Here is a 27213-nt window from a genome sequence, read left to right on the forward strand (position 1 = left end):
CCTGGTCTTGTTAGGAGAGACGGCATCCATCCCACTTTGGATGGAGCAGCTCTCATTTCTAGAAATCTGGCCAATTTTCTTAAATCCTCCAAACCGTGACTATCCAGGGTTGGGACCAGGAAGCAGAGTTGTAGTCTTACACACCTCTCTGCAGCTTCTCTCCCCCTGCCATCCCCTCATTACCCCATCCCCGTAGAGACGGTGCCTGCTCCCAGGATTAGCAGAAATCTTCCATTCCAGCTTATTAATTAATCAAAAACCCAGACAGAGCTTTAATTCATTTGAAAGCTTGACTCTTAGTCTTGTCCATCCAAATTGGAAGTCCCAAAAACCAGTTTTATTTGTTATTATCTATCGTCCACCTGGTCGTTACTGTGAGTTTCTCTGTGAATTTTCAGACCTTTTGTCTGACTTAGTCCTTAGCTCAGATAAGATAATTTTAGTGGGCAATTTTAACATCCACACAGATGCTGAGAATGACGGCCTCAACACTGCATTTAATCTATTATTAGACTCTATTGGCTTTGCTCAAAAAGTAAATGAGTCCACCCACCACTTTAATTATATCTTAGATCTTGTTCTGACTTATGGTATGGAAATAGAAGACTTAACAGTATTCCCTGAAAACTCCCTTCTGTCTGATCATTTCTTAATAACATTTACATTTACTCTGATGGACTACCCAGCAGTGGGGAATAAGTTTCATTACACTAGAAGTCTTTCAGAAAGCGCTGTAACTAGGTTTAAGGATATGATTCCTTCTTTATGTTCTCTAATGCCATATACCAACACAGTGCAGAGTAGCTACCTAAACTCTGTAAGTGAGATAGAGTATCTCGTCAATAGTTTTACATCCTCATTGAAGACAACTTTGGATGCTGTAGCTCCTCTAAAAAAGAGAGCTTTAAATCAGAAGTGCCTGACTCCGTGGTATAACTCACAAACTCGTAGCTTAAAGCAGATAACCCGTAAGTTGGAGAGGAAATGGCGTCTCACTAATTTAGAAGATCTTCACTTAGCCTGGAAAAGAGTCTGTTGCTCTATAAAAAAGCCCTCCGTAAAGCTAGGACATCTTTCTACTCATCACTAATTGAAGAAAATAAGAACAACCCCAGGTTTCTTTTCAGCACTGTAGCCAGGCTGACAGAGTCAGAGCTCTATTGAGCTGAGTATTCCATTAACTTTAACTAGTAATGACTTCATGACTTTCTTTGCTAACAAATTTTAACTATTAGAGAAAAAATTACTCATAACCATCCCAAAGACGTATCGTTATCTTTGGCTGCTTTCAGTGATGCCGGTATTTGGTTAGACTCTTTCTCTCCGATTGTTCTGTCTGAGTTATTTTCATTAGTTACTTCATCCAAACCATCAACATGTTTGTTAGACCCCATTCCTACCAGGCTGCTCAAGGAAGCCCTACCATTATTTAATGCTTCGATCTTAAATATGATCAATCTATCTTTGTTAGTTGGCTATGTACCACAGGCTTTTAAGGTGGCAGTAATTAAACCATTACTTAAAAAGCCATCACTTGACCCAGCTATCTTAGCTAATTATAGGCCAATCTCCAACCTTCCTTTTCTCTCAAAAATTCTTGAAAGGGTAGTTGTAAAACAGCTAACTGATCATCTGCAGAGGAATGGTCTATTTGAAGAGTTTGTCAGGTTTTAGAATTCATCATAGTACAGAAACAGCATTAGTGAAGGTTACAAATGATCTTCTTATGGCCTCGGACAGTGGACTCATCTCTGTGCTTGTTCTGTTAGACCTCAGTGCTGCTTTTGATACTGTTGACCATAAAATTTTATTACAGAGATTAGAGCATGCCATAGGTATTAAAGGCACTGCGCTGCGGTGGTTTGAATCATATTTGTCTAATAGATTACAATTTGTTCATGTAAATGGGGAATCTTCTTCACAGACTAAAGTTAATTATGGAGTTCCACAAGGTTCTGTGGTAGGACCAATTTTATTCACTTTATACATGCTTCCCTTAGGCAGTATTAGTAGACGGTATTGCTTAAATTTTCATTGTTACGCAGATGATACCCAGCTTAAACTATCCATGAAGCCAGAGGACACACACCAATTAGCTAAACTGCAGGATTGTCTTACAGACATAAAGACATGGATGACCTCTAATTTCCTGCTTTTAAACTCAGATAAAACTGAAGTTATTGTACTTGGCCCCACAAATCTTAGAAACATGGTGTCTAACCAGATCCTTACTCTGGATGGCATTACCCTGACCTCTAGTAATACTGTGAGAAATCTTGGAGTCATTTTTGATCAGGATATGTCATTCAAAGCGCATATTAAACAAATATGTAGGACCTCTTTTTTGCATTTACGCAATATCTCTAAAATCAGAAAGGTCTTGTCTCAGAGTGATGCTGAAAAACTAATTCATGCATTTATTTCCTCTAGGCTGGACTATTGTAATTCATTATTATCAGGTTGTCCTAAAAGTTCCCTAAAAAGCCTTCAGTTAATTCAAAATGCTGCAGCTAGAGTACTGACGGGGACTAGGAGAGAGCATATCTCACCCATATTGGCCTCTCTTCATTGGCTTCCTGTTAATTCTAGAATAGAATTTCAAATTCTTCTTCTTACTTATAAGGTTTTGAATAATCAGGTCCCATCTTATCTTAGGGACCTCGTAGTACCATATCACCCCAATAGAGCGCTTCGCTCTCAGACTGCAGGCTTACTTGTAGTTCCTAGGGTTTGTAAGAGTAGAATGGGAGGCAGAGCCTTCAGCTTTCAGGCTCCTGTCCTGTGGAACCAGCTCCCAATTCAGATCAGGGAGACAGACACCCTCTCTACTTTTAAGATTAGGCTTAAAACTTTCCTTTTTACTAAAGCTTATAGTTAGGGCTGGATCAGGTGACCCTGAACCATCCCTTAGTTATGCTGCTATAGACGTAGACTGCTGGGGGGTTCCCATGATGCACTGTTTCTTTCTCTTTTTGCTCTGTATGCACCACTCTGCATTTAATCATTAGTGATCGATCTCTGCTCCCCTCCACAGCATGTCTTTTTCCTGGTTCTCTCCCTCAGCCCCAACCAGTCCCAGCAGAAGACTGCCCCTCCCTGAGCCTGGTTCTGCTGGAGGTTTCTTCCTATTAAAAGGGAGTTTTTCCTTCCCACTGTAGCCAAGTGCTTGCTCACAGGGGGTCGTTTTGACCGTTGGGGTTTTACATAATTATTGTATGGCCTTGCCTTACAATATAAAGCGCCTTGGGGCAACTGTTTGTTGTGATTTGGCGCTATATAAAAAAATTGATTGATTGATTGAAGATTTTAGAATTGCAAGTGTCACTGTCATGGTGGGGTTATAGGGCCTCTGAAATTCTTGTGTTTTTACAGCCCTCTCAGGCCCCACCTTAGATCCGCCCATGCTACATACCAAAATAGACCAAGGTTGTTATATAATATTTGTTTTTCACAGAAAATAAAATACAAATATTGCTGCTGGTCTTGCTTTTTCCATAACGTAGAAAGAACAATACAAAGCAAGAAATGGAGAAAAGGCTGAAGAGAAACAAAAATGCATATTTTAGACACAAACGCACAGTTTACTGACAGAGAGAAAAATACATGGATGGAGAGGGGAATAAAGAGGGGAGGGCTGCTGAGTGGGAGTGATGCACGCTGGGCAGAAAGCCAGGGTGAGAATTGTGACCATCACTATGGCGACACGGCACTCTTGTTCATCACATGCATCAGCACAAACGCGCCCTCGAACTATTACATTTGATACCCGAGACAGCGAAATGTGCTCAAGAATCAACACGACTCGTCATTTTATCGCTCGACTTGCATTAATTTTGTGCCGTCTGAGATCATTTCTGTTCCTCACAGAGGGACAGCGAGAGCTCCTGTAAGCGCCGATGTGCCGAGACACGCTCAGAACGCAAGCAATTTTAGTTTGCTTCACTTCTGTGGGTTCAGAGCTATAAGTGTTGCCTCTTTGGTTTTCCAAGTCCATAATTTGATACTCTGTGGTGTATTTTTCTCTCACAGTGTATCTTAAAGGGGTCATATTCTTTTAACAACCTATGATGGTGTAAAGGTCAAGGGGTCCGTGTTTTCAGCAAGCTGGTAGGTTACCAGGGGTCTTATCTGTAGATATATTAAAAGTTTGCACCCACGTTTACACAAGTCCCACTGAATCCACTACACCACAGATCTGCCCTAGGTCCTGGATGGAGTTCTCTTGGCGTTTTCCAACTTCTGAGGTCCTCAACACTAAAGCACCTATGTGCTGGATCATGCATAAAGAAATGCACTACATGGCTAAAATATCATAGCTGATACTTCCTCACAATCCAAGTGCTACACCTCCTCTTAGTCTTTTGTCTTCTTTGTTCTAGTTTCTACATACACATCATGGAATCATCATTTTGGGATATTTACCACAAAGTCAAAGGCATATAAAAAGAGACTTTGCAAAAATTTATCAGGGCAGGAAGCTTTGTGGTCTACCAATATGTTGACATGGGTTTGATTCCCAACCATGGTATTTGTCTGTGTCCTTGGACAAGACACATCAACTGCAAATGGGTACCAGTCTTGGATGGGGACCTAACCTTCACTGGACTGGCATCCCACCCAGGGGAAGTCGTAGAATCTGGAGATAGGTAATGTCACTGATGGGTCTCAAGTCCTATATTGGTCTTACTTCTCCTACTAGAACTTGTGATAATCACTTTTTGGCTCAGTGCAACAACACTTCTTCTTCACTGCATGCAGTAAAGGAAAGTGAATGAAGCTTATCGTCTACGAGAGTATTTTTCAGCCATCATTCTTGAGTGAACTTTGCAACCTGGTATGCTGGCCATACAATCATCACTCATCAGAATGTTTTTTGGGATTGTCTGTGGAATTACATCAGCTGTCCTGACTTTTCCCAGAGTTGGAACCAATGACCATGATGCTGAGCAGGGCGAACGTAGTGACAGAAGATGTACTAAATTGATGTTTCGCATTACCTATTGGTAGCAACCTTTTGTTTTACCTCTATTTGAACCCAATGGAGAGTTCCATCGAGGTTGTGTGTGTGTGTTTTCATTACAGATAAGCTGACAACAAATCCAGACTTTGTACAAGTAGGTGAACTATTAAGGACGTCAACGATTTGAGAGAGCGCGAGAACAATGGAAGGAAATAAAGATTTAGAACACGGCTGTCACAATACAGAGGGCTGATTGGACTTTCCTCAATGGAGGTTACAAGCCAAATATAACATATGACCCATTTAACACACACACACACACACACACACACACACACACACACACACACACACACACACACACACACACACACACACACACACACACACACACACACACACACACACACACACACACACACACACACATTCTCCCTGAAGGTGGTCTTGTCCTTTAATAAGTGGAACCCTCTGGTTTTTCAACCTGTGTCTGAGGCAGTGGCACAGATAAAAATCTATGAAATGTGAAGGACAAACATGAACATTAAGTCTTTCAAGCATGTTGTGGAACTTTGCAAAGATGCATGTATTAATCATTCTATCAAAGTGTTCATTCAGTCACTTTCTGCCATCTGGGTCTGGGTCATGGTTGCAGCAGAACAAGCAGCTCATTCTGCATTTTCTTGTCCACGACCAAGTCATCAAACACCCCCTGGGACATTCCTAGGTGTTCCCAAGCCAACTGGGAAATCCCTCCAGTGTGTCCTGGGTCTTCCCCCGGGGCCTCCTCTCAGTTGGCTGTGCCTTGAAGCCCTCTTCAGGAGATGAATAGGGAGCATCCTCATCAGATGCCTGAACCACCTCAGCTAGCTCCAGTTGATGCGAAAAAAAAAAAGCTCTACTCTGAGTCCCTCCTTGATACTCCAACTTCTGTCCCCGCGTGTAAGCACAGATACCCTACAGAGTAGCCTCATTTTCTCTGCTTGTATCTGTAACCTTGTTCTTTTGGTCCTTGCCCAAAGCTCATGACTATAGGTCAGGATATGAGCCTAAATCGAGAGTCTTGCCTTCTGACTCAGCTCAGTCTGGTACCATCATGCCTGCAGCCCCAAACCATCTGTCAGTCTCCATCTTACCCCAACTCTTGAACAAGAGTCAGGGTTACTTGAACTTGTCCACTTGGGGCAATAACTCTCCTCTGTTCCAGAGGGGACAAGCCACCCTTGTTCAATAGAGGACTATGGTCTCAGAGTTGGAGGTGGTGATCCTCATACCTGTCGCTTCGGACCTTGCCTCAAACCTGCCCAGTGCAAGTCAGAGGTCTATCAAAGGAGCATTCCCAAAATAGAGTTTTTACAACTATGCCAAGAGGCTGAAGAAATAATATTTGTGTTCAATTATTTTTTTCTTATGTGGGCATCATCTTGTAACTCACCAAATTAAAACAGGGAATAATGAGGGATGAAGGAATTCGATGTTGATTTGGGTATGTACCATTAACATCATATGCCTGCTACCTGCTGAATTGTGGAAGATTGTCTATCACCCGCGTAACATTGGGCATGTTTGTCAGTGCCCACTTTCAACTTGAGAAAGTACATTTTGTGTTGAAGGTTGCACCGTGCCACTCTGTTCACTAGATGGTGGTGTTGTTCTGATAATTGGCACACAGGCCCTCCTGTGGCCAGGTTGTGTGTCTGTGTGTGATTTCTCCTCTTTCATCTGTTCCTGTAACTGTGTGTGTGTTCCACTCATACCTGGCTCTTAGATCCCACATAGACAAAAATGCAACATGTGTTTTTGTGGAGATCGAACTATGTTGAACCACAGAGCTGAGATTCAGACGGGTTTACATATTAACTCAAGTGAATCAGATTTTAACATCACAAAACTCTTCCATACATTAAATGTCTCTAAATTTGATTTTAAACATCAATTTTCCAGCCAGCAGTTGTTTTGGATGTAAAGATTTAGTGGCTAAATGGTGTCCTGTGATTAGGATGAAGCAACACTCGCTATGTTTGTGTGTTGTCTGAGCTTTTCTGTCTTGTGTTTACATTCCTGATCTGTGTGCATGTGCATGTTTAGTACATGAGATTCCTACATATGTATGTTTATTGTAGGTGAGTCCTGCCTTGGGAGACTGTTACCCTTCTCCAGATTCACGAAGAGACAGCAGTACTCACTACTGGCTACAATGCTGTTGAATTGTTTTCAAAATGGCAGACATTAGAGACTTTCCAGAAATTCCCCCAAAACAACATATGTCTGGAGTGTCCCACACACAGGGTCGTTCAGCCTGTTAAAAGGATCCAGCTGTTGTTCCTTCTGTTCAGTGCAGAGGAGGGAGGGTTGGGGAGGAGTGGCTGAGGAGGGAAGCTTTGTTTTGGGTCTGAAAAACTGATGCTAGTGTGAAATAATTGATTTGTCCTTTTAAATTTGCTCATGTTTCAGACAGATGCTAGCTTCATAGTAGTCTGTTGACCACGGGATCGACTTACTTTGGACCTGTTCAGATGGTTGTCATCGTCCTATAAGGGACTTTTAACTTCGACTCGTTCTCTGTTTCATTCTCTTTATGGTCAGGCTGCCATCGAGAAGCTAACCTGGAAAGATCGTCTTCCTGGATACTGCATCAACGTGTCCTCTGTTCTCTTTATGGTTTGTATCTTCAAACCGAGTTAACTTTCTGAAGTTCTTCACACAATTGTCACTGAGTGATTTATTGTCTTTCTTTGCTCTTAGTTGGGCTGACATTTCTGCAGTTTTTGGGAGTCATCATCTACCGTATTACAGTGTCAGCCCTGAATGGCGATGAGCCCCGACCCTGAGACCAAATCCAATGTACGGGTCACAGTCACGGCCACTGCGGTCATCATCAACCTGGTCGTTATTTTGATCCTTGATGAAATCTACGGTGCTGTGGCTCTGTGGCTGACTGAACTCGGTAAACAACTGTTTCCTCAGGAAATCCAATTTACGGTTATTCAGCTTCCTTTTGTGTTTTAAATGTGGAGCATCTGAACAGATTCACAGACTGTACAGACAGACAAACAATGTGAGATATACCGAATAAATAAATCTATCAAGTGTTTGCTCTGAGGGCTTCTGATTAGCTGACTCAGTTGTGCCTAAATTTTCCAAGTCTATTCTTCCAACTTTCCATCTGCCACTGGCAGGAATAGAAGCTGGATAATGGAATGATTGGAGATTGTGTACCTTGAGGACTACAGCCCCCCCCCCCCCAACCCCCCACAATCTCATCCCCCTTCCACAGTTTAGACATCTGTCAGAGCGTTGGAAGATCTCTTTAGTACGCATGATGACACATATCAGAGAACTAGTCATTTAGTAGCTTTTTTGACGCTTTGAGGAAACTTCTTTTTTTTTTTTTTTTTAATGCTCCATCTGTCTAGTCGATGGTGAGTCTGAGAACTGTGGTGTCCCTAATTTGATAGATTAAATGACTTGACCAAAAGAGTGCTGCATGTTGTGGAAGACGTAAAGACTTTGAGTTGTGGACTACACCATTGTGTTGAGGAAGTAACCTGCGATGGACTGCATGGCGTTCCATCCAGGGGAGTTGTTGACTCTTGTCTGCTTCAAGTTATGGTATCTGGGGAAAAGCATCAACTTCAGTGAGGTCCAGAGATGTCTGGGAAGAGCTTATGGAGTCATGAGGGTGTTGGAAAGAGACCTATGGTGATGCTGATGTCTTTGCAGGAAGATGAAAGTCCAGTTCTTTAGAGTGCTGGTCTGGTCTGCCCATATGAGGGAAGCTTGGACTCTAACCAGTGACCGAAGATGACAATTGGATGTTTGGTTCTAAATTTCCCCAGATAATCCTTGGTTATGGCTGGAATGGCTGTGGGCAATGAGTGCTTACTTACTGAGGGTTGGATGATGCTCACTACTCAACCCAATGGCCATGTGGCATGTTTCTGCAAAGATAATCCAGGATGCAGGTGACTCTGCTGAGAACCCCAGCATCTGGACAAGGCCAAGGGGACACCACATTCAGGAGATGGAGATGAATCACTACTATGCCTAGGTGGCTGCTATTTGGGGCCCAGGACAGCTTGGTGGATGGTGGATACTTCAACATGAAGCATCAGTGCATATTCCAAAACATGATGACCACCTAAAAGAGCAAGACTTTGACTGCAAGAAACTGACAAAATACCTAAACAGTCTCTTTGCAGGTCAACCTGTGACCTCATTAAACAATACTAAGTCAAGTTTTTTACTCTTTTTCAGAGATTCCCAAAACAGAAACCAACTTTGAGGAACGTCTCATTCTGAAAGCCTTCCTGCTGAAGTTCATGAATGCATACGCACCCATCTTTTATGTAGCGTTCTTCAAGGGAAGGTAAGTCTTCAGTTTCAATTTTTCAATTTATTTTCATTTATATAGTGCCAAATCACAACAAAGTTGCCTCAAGGTGCTTCACACAAGTAAGGTCTAACTTTGCCAACCCCTAGAGCAAGCACGCAGGTGACAGTGGTAAGGAAAAACTGCCTCTGATGATTTGAGGAAGAAACCTCAAGCAGACCAGACTCAAAGGGGTGACCCTCTTCTTCGGTCATGCTAAGCCAAGTCTGGCTTTTTAGGAACAAAAAAACAACAACAAACAGTTATATTTACTTACAAATAGAAACCCAAGTGAAATATCTTGTCCTTATTGTGTTTCACAGGTTTGCGGGTCGACCTGGAAATTATGTATATGTCTTTAATGGCTATCGGATGGAAGAGGTGTGTCTCCATCTGTTTTTTGTTTCATTTCCTGAATAATTAAAACAATAATTATTCACCAGTAAGTGTACAAACGGACCATGTCTTCTTCAGTGTGCTCCAGGAGGCTGCCTCATTGAGCTGTGTATTCAGCTCAGCATCATCATGTTGGGGAAGCAACTCATCCAAAACAACATCTTTGAGATAGGCATTCCGTAAGTAGACCTCAGGTACCTCTCTCACTGCTTTCATTTGGGAGCAGAGAGTCCAATGGCAACCCAGGCAGTCAGAAAGACTGCAAGCTGAGATGGAGATTTTGGGGGCTTTTTTTTGCAAAGGTGACAGCCATTAGGGTCCAAGGTCAAATGTTTGGTTTATCTGTCTGTTTGTTCTCTTACACCTCCCAGGCTGGGTTCCACCAATCTTGATATGTAGATGACAGTCAAACCCAGAATGGCCGTTTAAGAGTTTGTTTTGGCAGAGGTCAAGGTCATTGGGATCAAAAGTCAAAATTATATTTTTTTCTTACTCTGATTTACATTGAATTTGGCATATTTATGGGGACGTGTTCTGAAATTGCCCAGAAAGGTCAAATTTGCCACAGGTCAGTCACTGGGGTGAGGGTCATGTTTTTAACCAGCTCTTTCCAGGTCCTTTTGCTGATCTTTATCCATCCTGGTACTATGTTAATGAAGGTGGACCTCCAAAATTGCTGCTTAAAAATGTCAGTTTGGCAAAACTCAAGGCATTTGATTTTCAACTAGATCTGAACCACACTTAGGTGGATTTAAAAACTGCCCTGGTAAGGCCAGTCAAAGGTCAGTCATCTGGGTGAAGATCAAGTTAATTGGGCTAAATGTCAGATTGACATAGCCCTGACTGTTTTCACACTCATGAGTACTATTACGTAGTTAAGAAGTGGCTACCCATAGTTGACGCTAACATTAGCATCATCTGTAGTTATTGCCAAATGCCGTTAATGCTAATGTTAGCGTCATGGGTGGCTAGCATCATAGCCTATCAACACTCAAATGTGCCATGTTGACATAATTATACTCAGACATAATAAAACCCAGAAATATAGTAACTTCCATTAAACCTTCCTGTCTAAGAGCAGAATTATGTTTTTTTTTATGTGCATAGGTGGCTTGGGAGATTTGTATTGAAATGGCCACATGGTGGCAGTGTTGGCATTTTTTTCTTCTTCTGATATGAGCGTCAACAGAAGGGGGTACATGTTCCAGTTTATGAAGCCAAGTGAGGCATTTTTTCAAATAAACTTGCACGTCAGACACTGATCTGGGACAATCCCTGTCCGTGGTGTTGAAGTGTCGCTTTGTCCGGCTGTGTGTTTCGAGGAAATATTAGGCCCGGTGTCGCAGACCCCCCCCCCCCCCCCCCCCAAAAAAATTCTGTCCACCCTACCTTCACTGTGCATGCGTCATTAGCCGCGGTTCACAGATTATCACCTTGTTTCTGCTTCAAACTGCACTCCAGTCGTCATCTATCTCAGTGACAGATATCTGAAGCTTTTGTACAACAATCATTTCTACGTAAATTCAGCATTATTTCATCAGAAAAGATGGATGAAGCGGTCATGGCGCCGCAGCTAAACAAGCTGCTAGCTGATGCGTTGATGCTGGTCATTTTAAAGCGTCCCTGAGTATCGCCTTGATTTAAGAGGTTTTACCTTTGTCATCTGATAGTTAATAATCACATTAATCCATTTGAGCGATTTGGGAGAAGAGGCTCCTTCTCAGACAAGCTGCTGAGCTCTGAAATGAGACATGCACAGTGGAGGCAGGGCGGACCAGTTTTTAGGGGGGGACCATTCAGTCTGCAACACTGGAAAGATACTCTATTCTCCTTAGTTTGCTCAAGTCCCAGCCAGTCACTAAAGTAATCATCCCTCCTGCACATGATCAGTCCACAGCCACCAAAGCTTCCTTTGACAGCAACTCTGGATACTCTCAAAAACATTCCTCTTTTGCTTACACCCTCACAGCTTATCTTTTGTAGAAAATCTGCTTTTAAATGCAAATCTGAAAGGTCAGAGGTCATCTCGGTTTGTGACAGCTGTCACAACAGAGGTCGGGGTGAAGTCGTTAGAAACATTGTCTCCTGCAGGACGTCCTGAGGGATAAGTGAGCCACAGCGGATACTATCGACCCATCTACATACCGCCACACTCCCCTGATTCACATTTCACTCACACCTGCAGGCCGGCTTGTAAAATCACAAACTTCTACTTAATGTGCAGCTATAAGAGAACGCTGCATTTGAGGCTTTGGGGGGAGGCAATGTGACTGTTTTAAAAAGGTATAACAAATGGACCTGTCGTCTCATGGAGTAAATGAATAGGAGTCCAGAAACCCGAGAAGAATGAGACATTACTGATGGATTCCAGAACAGAATTATATTCTACGTGACACAATCCCTGATTGCATTTAGAAAGGCTGTAATGGTTGCAGACATATTAATTAAAGGATAAACTGAGTGTGTTTCTGAGAGCAGATGCCGCGGGTGTGCATGCACGGTGATTAATTGCACAGCTGGAGCAATAAGGGTGTCTTTGTGGTTCTAATGAGGGCAAAAAAAGTGCTGATCTTTTCTTTACATCTTTATTTTCCCACTTTCTCCAGATTAAAGCTACAGCGTGTCTGATTTTGGGGTTCATTATTCTATAATTACCTGCAACAATGAACTGATGTGTTTTCATAATACTAGAAGAGCTACGACCACTACCTTTGCACCCCCCCCAGGACTAAACCAAACCAACTTTTTTAGGTTCCTTAGATGACCCCAAAATACAATCAGGATGTTCCCAAAAATAAAAACTGGACTCAAGCCAGTTATCCAAGATGGCTGCCAAAATTGAGTTTTTCACTAAAACATCTTTAAACAACATATAAACAGCTTAAATATCACAGAGATTCAATGGGAAGATCATTGCAGGTCACAGCAAACTCATTTGTGCCTAAACTAAATTCATTCATGGGTTTAAGATTCAAAATGGCATCCAAAATGGCCGCCTATAGACCATTATCATTAAAATACATAGTAGGAAGTTGTTTCTGTGTTGTTTAAAGGTGTTTTAGTGAAAAAAAACAAAAAAATAAAAACTGTTTTGGCGGCCATCTCGGATAACTGGCTTGAGGCCAGTTTTTATTTTTGGGAACATCCTGATTGTGTTTTGGGGTCATCTAAGGAACCTAAAAAAGTTGGTTTGGTTTAGTCCGGGGGGGGTAGTGCAAAGGTAGTGGTTGTAGCTCCCCTAGTATAAGCTTAGAAAGAGGTCTTTATATCTACATGGGAGTAGAAACCTGCAACATCTGCAACCTCACCACTAGATGACACTAAACCTTTTCTCCCCTTTTTCTTTTTGGACTTACTTCATCACTTAACGTCTGCATTCTGGCAGAAAGTTAAAGAAGTTGGTGCGTGCTCTAAAGGACAAAGGAAGGACGGAGGAGGAGAGGGCTGAGGAGAGACCTCCACAGCAGTGGAACCTGGACTATGCTCTGGTTCCTTTTCAAGGCCTCACACCTGAATACATGGAGATGAGTGAGTGTGCACACGTGCTTCTGCCCTTGTTGTTCCCAAATAAACACACCACATTTACTGTGTACCTGCAGCAGTAGAGTTTAGAGAATGATAGAAACTGACAAGCTCATTTCAAGCTGCGTCAACTTGAACCACACCTGCTCCTAATTTTCATCATGCATATGATGATAATTAAGATTCCTCTGCAACAAGCCCAGACTTGTCTGGACAGGTGTCAAACAGGATGGATGTAACTTTAAAACCAGTTAACCTGATAAAAATAAATAAACAGTCCAACATTAGTGAGCAGCGTCCAGCATTTGTGTTCACACCAAAGCAGAGATCTAGTAATTTACATAAAACATTCATCATTATAAGATATTTGAGTGGGGCAACAAGATGTATTGATTACCTTATTTACATCTGAAATAAAAAGCAGTGATGGACCACAGTGGGGAACCATGGATTTTTAAAGTTCCAATTACCTAACGGTAAACTGCATCGGCTTGTTCTATACTGTATTTACTGGAATTCCCACCCACCACAGAAAACTGGCAACACCAGTTTACATTCCTGTTTATTGTAACTGGCATAAATGCTGGAGGGAACGACACACACGGAAAGAGAAAAAGCCTTTTTAAAGGCTTATTAATCTTTCATCTCCTATGAGTAGTTGAAATAGTGATATTTTCATATAGGCTGGGGTTCATCTTCATGTGCACTGTTCCCAGTCTACCTAGATTCAACAGTTTTGTGAGAGTTTGCAAGTAATGTGGGTGGAGGTCTTGTAAATATGGATAAAATAAAATAAAAAAACCCTGAAGGAATGCGAGAGTTTATTCCTGACAAGATTCTGAAAGCTGCCCGGGATTCCGAATGAATTTGAATATTTGATATGCAGTCATTCCAAAAATACACAACAGAAATTTTATATATATATATATATATATAATATAAACGCAACACTTTTGGTTTTGCTCCCATTTTGTATGAGATGAACTCAAAGATCTAAAACTTTTTCCACATACACAATATCACCATTTCCCTCAAATATTGTTCACAAACCAGTCTAAATCTGTGATAGTGAGCACTTCTCCTTTGCTGAGATAATCCATCCCACCTCACAGGTGTGCCATATCAAGATGCTGATTAGACACCATGATTAGTGCACAGGTGTGCCTTAGACTGTCCACAATAAAAGGCCACTCTGAAAGGTGCAGTTCTGTTTTATTGGGGGGGGATACCAGTCAGTATCTGGTGTGACCACTATTTGCCTCATGCAGTGCAACACATCTCCTTCGCATAGAGTTGATCAGGTTGTCAGGTGTGGCCTGTGGAATGTTGGTCCACTCCTCTTCATTGGCTGTGCGAAGTTGCTGGATATTGTCAGGAACTGGTACACGCTGTCGTATACGCCGGTCCAGAGCATCCCAAACATGCTCAATGGGTGACATGTCCGGTGAGTATGCCGGCCATGCAAGAACTGGGACATTTTCAGCTTCCAAGAATTGTGTACAGATCCTTGCAACATGGGGCCGTGCATTATCCTGCTGCAACATGAGGTGATATTCTTGAATGTATGGCACAACAGTGGTCCTCAGGATCTCGTCACGGTATCTCTGTGCATTCAAAATGCCATCAATAAAATGCACCTGTGTTCTTCGTCCATAACAAACGCCTGCCCATACCATAACCCCACCGCCACCATGGGCCACTCGATCCACAACATTGGCATCAGAAAACCGCTCACCCACACAACGTCTGCCATCTGCCCTGAACAGTGTGAACCGGGATTCATCCGTGAAGAGAACACCTCTCCAACGTGCCAAATGCCAGCGAATGTGAGCATTTGCTCACTCAAGTCAGTTACGATGATGAACTGGAGTCAGGTCGAGACCCCGATGAGGACGACGAGCATGCAGATGAGCTTCCCTGAGACGGTTTCTGACAGTTTGTGCAGAAATTCTTTGGTTATGCAAACCGATTGCTTCAGCAGCTGTCTGAGTGGCTGGTCTCAGACGATCTTGGAGGTGAACATGCTGGATGTGGAGGTCCTGGGCTGGTGTGGTTACACGTGGTCTGCGGTTGTGAGGCTGGTTGGATGTACTGCCAAATTCTCTGAAACGCCTTTGGAGACGGCTTATGGTAGAGAAATGAACATTCAATACACGAGCAACAGCTCTGGTTGACATTCCTGCTGTCAGCATTCCAATTGCACACTCCCTCAAATCTTGCGACATCTGTGGCATTGTGCTGTGTGATAAAACTGCACCTTTCAGAGTGGCCTTTTATTGTGGACAGTCTAAGGCACACCTGTGCACTAATCATGGTGTCTAATCAGCATCTTGATATGGCACACCTGTGAGGTGGGATGGATTATCTCAGCAAAGGAGAAGTGCTCACTATCACAAATGTCGACTGGTTTGTGAAAATATTTGAGGGAAATGGTGATATTGTGTATGTGGAAAAAGTTTTAGATCTTTGAGTTCATCTCATACGAAATGGGAGCACAACCAAAAGTGTTGCGTTTATATTTTTGTTGTGTATATATTGCAGAGAAGAATTTGTGAGAAACATACCAGACTTTTTTTTTTTTTTAAAAAGGGACAAATATGGGACATGGAGAAAAACAGACTGTAATTTAAGTGATGGACATTCTGCTGTCTTGTTTAAAAAAGAGACAGCTACGCCGTTGAATAGTTTCAAATGTTTCCTCTGGCTTTGTCAAAGTGCAGCGGCGGTTCACGGAGCACGGAGCGACAGGCCTGATTGGCAACACGTGTACAGGAAGGATTGTTAACCAGTTAAACGGGCTGAGCTTTGCTGCTTTATTTTATTCCCCAACATGCTTCAAGGTCAAATCCATAAAAACAAACAAACAAAAAAAAACAACAATAAACACGTCGAGTTCTGTAGAACTATAAATAACGAGTAACATTTTTCAGTTATGAGAGCTGAAATAGTTTCTCAGCTATCTGCTTCATATCAATTGTTTTGTGATGAGTTCAGGCACTGTTATGAGATGTGAAAGTTTAGAAGTGGGAGTGGGAGGAAAAACAGGAAAAAAAAAGGATTGGACTGATGTTTCTGCAGGGCAAAGCTTACTGCAAGATGTCTCTGTGTTTTTGTATTTTCATTGTGTTTTCGTATTTATTCATTATTGTGCGATAAAGCATAATTTTATTCCATCAGAGTCTACTCTGGCAGATGGGAACGTTATTCTGAGGCCGCTCTCTAGCTTGATGTCGTATTTCTCACTGTTTTGTCTTTGCGTGGCGTTCCAAAGTGAAGCCATCATTCTTCAGCTCATTGGAATTTCTCATTCCCACAGTGATAAAGTTCCGATCTCACAGCCATTTCTCACACTTTGTGTGAAGTAGAGGTGGGCGATACTGGGAATTTTGGTATTGATCTGATACCAAGTAAATACAGGCCCAGTATCGCCGATATCGATACAGATACTTTTTCATATTTAAGCTTCATAGATCCAAAGGACCCAAAAGACCTTGGATAGAATTTCGCCAAACATTGTACATGACAACAAAATACTTTATTATCACAAACATCATTTTTGTTAAAAAAAAAAAAAAATCACTCAACACAACTAAAAACAAAATATCCTGAGGTAGAGGGCTGACAAACCACAATACAAGGGTGCGCTGCTCTGTGTTGTGTGACACAGTGCAGCGCTGCTCTTACAGACAAGCTGAATATCGATCTTTTTACACGAGAATCGTTCAATATCAATACCAGCGTTGGTATCGATATTATCGATATTAGGATCGATCCACCCCCCTCTAGTGTGAAGAACGTACCTGTTTTTCTTGCGTTTTCTTGCAAAGTTCTGAGGAAGCAGTTAGATTCCACGCATAGATGCAGTTAGAAGCGACAGTGGTGACTCTAGAGGTGAATTGAGGGGGTTGCAACCCTCCCACCTCTGGACCACTGAATCTCTTCTTTTATAGTATATATACTCAACAAAAATATAAACGCAACACTTTTGGTTTTGCTCCAATTTTGTATGAGATGAACTCAAAGATCTAAAACTTTTTCCACATACACAATATCACCATTTCCCTCAAATATTGTTCACAAACCAGTCTAAATCTGTGATAGTGAGCACTTCTCCTTTGCTGAGATAATCCATCCCACCTCACAGGTGTGCCATATCAGGATGCTGATTAGACACCATGATTAGTGCACAGGTGTGCCTTAGACTGCCCACAATAAAAGGCCACTCTGAAAGGTGCAGTTTTGTTTTATTGGGGGGGGGATACCAGTCAGTATCTGGTGTGACCACCATTTGCCTCATGCAGTGCAACACATCTCCTTCGCATCATCCGTGAAGAGAACACCTCTCCAACGTGCCAAACACCAGCGAATGTGAGCATTTGCCCACTCAAGTCGGTTACGACGACGAACTGGAGTCAGGTCGAGACCCCGATGAGGACGACGAGCATGCAGATGAGCTTCCCTGAGACGGTTTCTGACAGTTTGTGCAAAATTTCTTTGGTTATGCAAACCGATTGTTCCAGCAGCTGTCCGAGTGGCTGATCTCAGATGATCTTGGAGGTGAACATGCTGGATGTGGAGGTCCTGGGCTGGTGTGGTTACACGTGGTCTGCGGTTGTGAGGCTGGTTGGATGTACTGCCAAATTCTCTGAAACGACTTTGGAGACGGCTTATGGTAGAGACATGAACATTCAATACATGAGCAACAGCTCTGGTTGACATTCCTGCTGTCAGCATGCCAATTGCACGCTCCCTCAAATCTTGCGACATCTGTGGCATTGTGCTGTGTGATAAAACTGCACCTTTCAGAGTGGCCTTTTATTGTGGACAGTCTAAGGCACACCTGTGCACTAATCATGGTGTCTAAGCAGCATCTTGGTATGGCACACCTGTGAGGTGGGATGGATTATCTCAACAAAGGAGAAGTGCTCACTATCACAGATTTAGACTGGTTTGTGAACAATATTTGAGAGAAATGGTGATATTGTGTATGTGGAAAAAGTTTTAGATCTTTGAGTTCATCTCATACAAAATGGGAGCAAAACCAAAAGTGTTGCGTTTATATTTTTGTTGAGTATTTAGCTTAGAATGCACAAAATAGCCTATAGTTTTTCAACATTTTCATGAGAAGCAGTATAAATTGTACAATGCAGATAACGAAAGTTATACTGATAACGAACGATCTTTTCTCTCTGTCCTCCAGTCATCCAGTTTGGTTTCGTCTCTCTGTTTGTGGCGTCCTTTCCTCTTGCGCCTGTCTTCGCCCTTTTAAACAATGTCATCGAGATACGACTAGATGCCAAGAAATTTGTCACAGAGCTGCGTAGGCCGGTTGCCATACGTGCTAAAGACATCGGTAAGATGATCTGATACACATGTCAAAATTATTCATATTATTGCTGTCAGGCTTTTGGAATTTCTCTCTGTTTCTTAAAAGCTAATGTTTTAAGATGCGTGTCACATAAAAGCATCACCATGTCATGTTGTTTCGTTAAAGGACACCACCAGCTATTTTGCATTTTTGATCCCAAAATCGAGCAGTGTTTCATCATCCTGGTTCTTGAGCCCCAACATACTTCACATTCTCCATTTCTCAGGAAGCTAATTGCATATACCTTTTTTTTTTTTTGACTACTGTATGTCTCACCAAAGTCTTAATCGCATTGGCAAAAAAATGTCATGAATTGGGAAAAACATAGAGGTCACATTAGCCTATAACGCAATTATTTTTGAGCCATGGTGCTACTGCTTCATGGAACAAGAAGCAAAATTTAATATGCATATTATTTATATACTCAAATGCTACATTAGCAAGTAGGCGCTAATGGGCTAACCACTGAACAGATGAAAATGTCAATGCAGAGCTAAATATGTGCATGTTTACCTCACTAAATTTACACAACTGTTCAGTCATCAATATTATTTATGCTGTGACCCAGATTTGAACCCAGGGTCATTGCTGCCACAAAGCACTGAGTACTGGCTGCACTATACGCTCACAGCATTGCCATCTGGACATGAAAATGAATATATGTTTTAAAAATGATTATACAGTCAGCTTTACCTTATAGTAGCAGCCTTCATCCATTGTGCTTCTGACTGACCTACAACGTGGAAACAGCTTGGGTGCTGAGTAGTATGAAGGTTATTTCCCCCCTCTTTATGCAGTAGCACGGTCTTTCAGTTTGAGAGCATGATTGATTAATTTCTCTCATTCTCTAAGACTCAAGTTGTCCTCATTCAGATAATCTTCTGCTTCTTTTATGGTGGTTGGCATCCAGCATAATGGTGGATTATTTCCACCTTCTGCTAAGGAGTGTGGATCAGACAGTACCTCATTCAATTCAGTAAACGGGAGCAGCTTTCACTTGTCATGCATGTGCATGGTGGCATCTTGCGGCTGCAGATGATGAAGCATTGCATTTTTGACATTAAATTGTTTGTAATATAAGTCGCAGGACCATGCAAACCAGTAAAAAAACTTGTAGTCCAGAAAAACAAGCCAAATCACGTGGGTTTTACTGTTCAGTCAGTTGTTGACTGGCTGAATTTCTGGTTGATACAGACATTTACTTTTAAAAGTTTCACATTCAGCTGCACCATAATCATGTTGGGACATTCAACATAGTGGAAAAAAATTTCACCTGCAAATAAGAAAACATGCCACAATATGATTTGGAATTGATTTTAATTGAATACCGGAATGAAAATGGTTGAAAGCAATGTAATTTGCAGTGTTTACTAATTGTACATTTTCTGCTCAAACATGCAAAATGTCCTGGGTGGTCATTTATCCTTACATTGCACAAATTTTCCACCCACAAAACTGCTTACATTTTATATTTTTAATCATACAAGGATAGTATATGCAGTACTGTAATAGAATATATCTATTAAAATTTTAGATATCTTTTATTTTTTCATGTCCTAACTCAGCATTTGAAGTATTCTGTTTCAGTGTTTGTCTGTCTTTATCTTGTGCCTTCCTTTCAGGTATATGGTACAACATCCTGAGTGGAATGGGAAAATTCTCAGTCATTATAAATGTAAGTGTCAACTTAATAATGGACAACGAATAAATGTACACTGGTTGTTTTTAGATATTATGTCTTTTAAAGGTCACACATGAAGTGCATTGAATCCACACATTAGCTAGTTAGTTTTCAAGAGTTTTGCTGTAATGGGGTTTGATGATGATAGAGTCATTAAGGGATGCACAAGGTAGTGTCAGGCCCAAATAGGGGCAAACAATCAAATTAGATTTACATGCCAACTCGTTCGCAGCTCGCGTTAACGACAAACACTACTGGTCCTGTTGGCCAACAGGGCACCAGCAGAAACCATGCTACTGTTGGGTGAAGGAGCAAAGGCAGCAGGAGAGAAGATAGTGTTGATGTGTTGAGCTGATGTGGAACGAATGCTGGCACTATAACTGATAAAAGTAGAAGGCTGACTGATATAATGAAGAGGAGAAGGGTAGATACAAAGTAAACAAGAGACCAAGTGGTAGGGGAGTAAGGCCAAAAGCACCGGACATGGGTTTGAACTGTCCTGTCGTGGTGTGGATGTGAGGAAAAATGTTGTTGGGGTAACCCTGAAGCAACAGAATATCAAGTTTCCTAAAAGTGGAGGTCAGGAAAATGTATAGATAGAGTAATGAAGCTGTAAATTGAAGGGGTGCTGACAAATGTCATCAGTGCATATGTCTCACATATGGACTCTGAGATAGAGGAGAGATAATTTCTGGAGTGAGTTTGATGGAGTCGACTTTAGTGGGCATATTGGTGAAGGAAACAGAGGTGATGAGGAAGCGATGGGTAGGAATGTGGAAGGGCAGCTGATTGTGGATTTTTGCGAAAATGATGAAAACGACTGTGGTGAAAACATATTTTAAGAAGGTGGTGGTGTACAGGGTGCTTTGTAAGAGTGGACGAAGGTGCACGCTCTTGGACTATATCTAGGCTTTGTCCTTGTGTTTATAGAAGAATGTATTTACTGCTTTCAGTGCAGTCTTTAACACCAACTCTACAGTTTATAACTTAATTTAGATATGTTCTTCCTTTATATGTTAAACAGTGTTGCAGCTCTAATTCAAAATGTCACTTATTAGTGATAGATTAACCTGAAAATGGTTATTTTATATTGGACAGAAATAGGTCAGGGGTATGGAAAGACTCAAGTCTCTACTTGAATACTTTAACACTATCCAGCTTTCCTCTGGTCTTATAATTCAATGTGTCTGCATAGTTTTTGTATGATCCATTGCTGACACTAATGTTTGTAATATTAAATATTGAGTAAACCTCTCTGATTGCTCTGAGATACCATCTGTCACAACCTTACGAGATGCCGGAATCAAGTCTGAGATGCCCAAACATGCTGATACCAAGAGGTTCATGTCTTTGGGAAGTTAACCAAATCCTGTTCAGTTTACTTTTAATACTGAACAGATTTGTGCAGGGTTCAGAAAAACGAACAGCAGGAGTCTTTATTTATGTTTCACCTATGAGACGTACAAACCTAAGCTAGTCCAGAAGCTTCAAGGCAGCGGAATCTAGCAGCAGAATTCCTCTATATATGCAAAGAGGTTGAAATGGTTGACATCCAACAAAGCACTAGAGGGCACTCGGGGAAGGCATACATCCATCAAGCTCCAACGGTCTTTTGGTCATCTGTCCTTAACTCGGTTGGCGTTCAGGTGGGGGTGCTAATTATAGGTCCATAAGTATTTAGACAGTGATGCCAATTTTACTTCCGGGGCAATGGAGATGAAATGTCTTGTTGAAGGACACAGGCATGATCTGAACTCAGGCTTACAGCCCAAGTCCTTGACCCACTGAGCTACCTACTCTAAGAATTCAGGTTAAAAAAATATCACAGTTAGCCATTTAGGAATTACACATTCCATCCATTTTCAGACATTAGGAGTAATTGGACAAACTAAATATAATGATTGTTGTTTATAACAACCATCACTTTTGCAGCTTTTGTTAAATTTAGATAACTAGAGATAGATCCATGAATATTTCCAAGTCACTGGATATGACTGGGACTTTAATTTGTATCAATCATTATGAAATACAAACTGTATGGTAAAATCTGTCTGGAGTAGGTATTTCTCAAAAACTAACTGTGCAAGAAAGAGACAAGCGAGGGAAGCCACCAAGACACCTACAGCAACTCTTAACTAGTTAAAAGGCTTCACCAGTCACAGGATCACAGTGGAGGGAATCAGGGCAGGGATTTTCATACAGTACAAGAAAACTCGAATTGCTGCTCCATCCTGAAGCTGTTAATGTTTCACATTTACATTTCTATGACTATATATGAATTGTACATTATGTTTAATGTTCATGACAGAAGGATTTCTGTTTTTTTTTTTTTTTTTTCCCTCTCTGTGGAGGCCTTTGTGATTTCGTTCACATCAGACTTCATCCCTCGGCTTGTCTACCAGTACACGTACAGCCAGACTGGCACCATGCACGGCTTCATCAACCACACTCTGTCTTACTTCAATGTGTCCGATTTCAAACCCGGAACAGCACCACACAACTCAGAGCAAGGAGACTTCATGTTTTGCCGGTAAAACACCACGCACACTCAATCACAGACGCTGCACACGATATTTGGCCTTTGTGTCGCTTTACCAGTGTAATTTTGAACTTTAAACATTGCTAGATTTAAATCCTGCAAGTTGGCCGTTAAATGTGGCTACTAAAAATTTGCATTATTTTCAGGATAATGCAATTTTCTGCACTCATCGACATGTCCTTTTTAAGTTAAAGAAGAATCTTCATGCTCAGGTTCTGCAGACTGGAGCCTGTGAAGCTACTTCATAGCTCATTTTATCTTTAGTGAATGTAGTTTTTGCAGTAGAAAAAGCATCAAACCATTATTATAGGTTGTTGCTTATAAAAGTTGCATGTACCAAAAATTCATTGCACTGAGAAATTGATTAAATATTTTACTAATGGCATGTCTAGTGACAAAATTTACAAAAACAAGTGTTTGCAGGAGCAGAAAACCATTTTTATTGGAGTTCCTCAGTCATAGGCTGCACAAATGCTGAGTGAATGTGAGATTTGCGTGACAGGTGACCATGTACCTAAAGTCATGCCTGCTCAGGAAGACACTAATTGGCCATTTTGATGTCTAATAAACAGGCAGAACTTTGTTCAGCTTAATCAGACAGTACACTCTTATATGGATTTACCTCATGCCTGTGGCAACGGTCGCATTGACAACACGAGTACAAAACACTGTAGACAAAAAGGTCACAGACGCCAGCGCCCACAGACAGCTGTGGCTGACCTGCTGTTGCATAAGACGGGGAAAGGATCACAACTCAAGAATACAGTCTTTGTGTCATTGTAGTGTGCTGTCATGTCAAAAACATGAGGAGATACTGTATTCCTTGAATGCCCATAAGCATGAAATTGGCTGAAAGCTATTCCACAGAGGGCGTGTGTATGCACAGACTCTATCCGTGCAGTGTTGGAGCTCTTGTGGGCAACGCCTGAGGGCTGCATCCAAACGATTCAAATGATGCGATGAATAAATCAAAGGGCTTTTTTTTCCCCAAAGGATGTCGGACTCTATGGACACTTCTTTCTTTCATTCGTTTTCTTTCTGACTTTTTTTACTTCAAGAGGCAAGTTGTGAGTGTGAGCTAAAGGAAGTAGGAGAAAAGCCAGCACTGTTGGCATCAGTATCATCTCGGCACTTAGGTCTGTTTTGATCATCTGTCTGGTATTTTGATGCCAGTGCAGAATGCACAGTACAGGTGGGAAGAATTGAGCAAGCGTGGGAGTTGTCTTCCAGGTGGGCGTCTTAACGCAAGGTTTTGGCATTTTTGTGGAATTTGGATGAAGACATGCCTGTCAGGTGCTGGTGCAAAAACACTTTTGCTGATAAAGCCTTGAATCTGCCAACAAGCTGGAAAATAAAGTCTAAAGAAACACCTTAAACGAAACACCCAGAAGATGCATGCATGCATATTTTATTCCAACATCATGTTTAAATTCACTGACTTTTTTCAACTTTTTGTGAATTTTTTTTGCTTGTTTGCTGTCACAGAGAGAGAGAGAGAGAGACACAGAAGAAAAGTCCCGTTCTCAAAACGTGCATACACACACACACACACACACACACACCCCGACCCACATTGGGTCTGTGTGCTGTCATCAAACCCACGTGTAGTTGGTGAATGTGATTGGTTAGAACTTTTTTTTCCCAATTGTTTGATGCCATCACATGTCATCGTTGTCATTAGACGTCTGACACATTTGGTAGCCCAGAGAGAGCAGAGGTCTGGGCAGAAAACCCTGTGTCATTATCGCATGTTGTTCTTGAAATATGGTCATCAATGCATTTTAGACAAAACCTCTGATTTTGCCATGAACTTTGACCTATGATTTTGCTATAACCTGTATTGCAAGACGAGGGTGAATTGAGATTACCCACCAAGTGTGATTGAAATTGCGCTCCATGTTTTGAAGTTATCACCATTTATTGTTGAAAGTAACTTCAGTTTTGATGTATGAGTTTAACATAACTGATCTTTCTGTGAATGGGTTAAAAACGTTACTTAAGTTGAGAAATGGCATTGTTGGCAACCTCAGGCAGTTTTTTGGTTGGCTTCAGGCATAATATCACTCCATCCACCATCTGCGGTGATATTCTTCATTACTGTATCCTTGGTAGTAAAGGTTTGGCCTTTTTTCAGAAATTAATAACACCTTTTGATAGTTTCATATTTATTTGCATGCATTTAGTAAAGCAAATACAAAACATGCAGTCATCAGAAATATGTTGCAGATTTGTTTTATCACTGGGTGGTCTTAAGCGTCATCTTCTACGCTGTAGTGTGCTGGGGCAGCAGGCTGAAGGCAGCTGACACAGACTCAACAAGCTCATCCCGAGAGCTGGCTCTGTTCTGGTGGTTGAGCTGCAGTCTGTGGTGGAGGTGTCAGAGAGGAGGATGCTGAGGAAACTGCTCAGCATCCTGGACAACACCTCCCACCTTCAGCCACAAACTGAGACCACCGAGGTGCACCACAGATCACCACAGGAGGTCTTTCCTACCTGCAGCAATCAGACTGTATAATTATAGTTATTCAGTTACTCAGTTATGTGGAATATTATCAAACATCTTGTGCAGATGTCTTCCAGTCATTTCATATAAATTTGTTGTACTTACTGTAAAAAACAAAACAAAAAGCACATACATTATTCACTGTTTATTACTTCAGTACTCTGTTAAAATAATTGCCTTCGGGGTGAATAAAGTTTATCTTATCTTAACCCTTCTGCATGCCTGACACATACTGAAATAAGATCATTTCAATCAATGTGCCACTGCTGTGCGGTGAAGACCTGTACATATTTGAAATAATTTCGTAGTTCATGATAAAACAGAGCTTATGTTGGGGTAACATAAAAAATAATATTGTTGTTGGAATTTCACATCTGTTTGCTTCATGTTAAGGCGGCGCTCGCTCCCTGAGCAGACGAGAACTTGGCCGAGGTTTTGCTCTTATCGCCACAAAGTTAAATAAAGGCCAAACATTAATCTGATGGTTATTACAATATTTATTTAGAATATATCCTCCTGGCACATCACTAGAAAATACTTTGTTCAGTGTGCTTGAAGTTTAGAATCAAGTTTAAATGTCCAAATATCAGAAAAAGACTGAAGTAAGGTGGCAGTAAACATATGTTTTCAATGAATGAAGATGTACTTTAGTGTAGAAACCAGCAGCTATCATGTCATTGGAGTTTTTTCCCTGTAAATTCCTTCACGCTCAGCTTGTTTTATGAGCTGAGAAGAAGACACCTGTTTCGGGGCCAATTTTGATATCCATGAGCACAGTAGCTAAAGTCATTTTCTTATGAAGTCTGTTCATGGATATTTTTAGAAATTTCAAAGTTCAGTCAAAAACAAGTGGACTTCTTAGTTATTACTTCCACCAAGGAGGTTACGTTTTCATTACCATTTGTCTGATGGTCAGTTAGTTTGGGGGTTGTCTTCAATGAAATTTAAAAAATAATATTGTTGGATCATGAAAGATGACGTTGATGAAATTGAAAGTGTTATTCTTTGTTTTACCTTGAATCCCGATTTCTTTGATCCCTAACCCATCTTTGATCCAGATTACTTTGATTCTGTAATCAGAGCGACTTATTACTTCAGTGATTAGGCTCAAAAGTAAGAATCTTGCCTTTTGACCCTGATGTCTTTGATCCTCATTACAGAATCGAAGCAAGAGAGAGAGAGAGATGGTAAGGAAAACATAACATCTCCGATGAGGTACAAACATCTGCAAAAGATGAGTGATCAGGATCAAGATCTGCATCCAGGGCTTGTAAATAAATAAAATAAATAACGTTTTTCTAAAAAGTCATGATTTTTACATTTTTTTTTCAATTTAAATAGACTTATTGATTTAAATTGACTTTTCCATTTTTTAGTTATTTCACTCTTCTAAATGAGACTATACAAATTATATCATTAGTTATAATCTGACATGTTAAAACATGAAGGTGCACATACAACATGTACCATTACCATTAATTAATGGTACTGATTTCATATTTCAGTGATGTTTTAAGTACTGATTTCTTAAAAAAAAAAAAAAAAAAAAAAAAGATTTTTTTTTTTTTTTTTTACAGCAATTTAAATCAGCTGATTTAAATCATACCAGCCCTGTCTGCATCTGAGTTTAGGTTCAAAGGTGACATTTCAGAATTAAAGCTCAGCATCAAAAAGGAGTGATCAGGTCAAAGTGCCTGATTTCACCACTTTCTCCTCTTAATTATTTGTTCTTAGTGGGAGAGACTGAGGATGGAAAGAGAACAGGGAGCTGGTTGTATTCTGCCTCTCTCTCCTCCTCAGTCTCCTTACCATTTCTTTCCCCAGCCAGAGGGAAGCAAGGAAGAGCAGAAGGATGGAAGTGATTTTGGATCA

General features: G+C 41.1%; 1 protein-coding gene across 1 annotated transcript in view; it reads left to right on the top strand.

Annotated features, from left to right (window-relative positions):
- The window catches only part of LOC117503839 (anoctamin-1-like), a 127235-nt gene that overhangs the window by 88502 nt on the left and 11520 nt on the right, over positions 1 to 27213 (top strand). The window contains 10 exon segments of the mRNA XM_034163101.1: positions 7547 to 7625; positions 7706 to 7767; positions 7769 to 7907; positions 9218 to 9329; positions 9656 to 9713; positions 9807 to 9907; positions 13114 to 13256; positions 18451 to 18603; positions 20241 to 20293; positions 22651 to 22829. Coding sequence (XP_034018992.1) covers positions 7547 to 7625; positions 7706 to 7767; positions 7769 to 7907; positions 9218 to 9329; positions 9656 to 9713; positions 9807 to 9907; positions 13114 to 13256; positions 18451 to 18603; positions 20241 to 20293; positions 22651 to 22829 — 1079 coding nt within the window.

The sequence above is a fragment of the Thalassophryne amazonica genome, chromosome 22, assembly GCF_902500255.1.
Source record: "Thalassophryne amazonica chromosome 22, fThaAma1.1, whole genome shotgun sequence".
NCBI lineage: Eukaryota > Metazoa > Chordata > Actinopteri > Batrachoidiformes > Batrachoididae > Thalassophryne > Thalassophryne amazonica.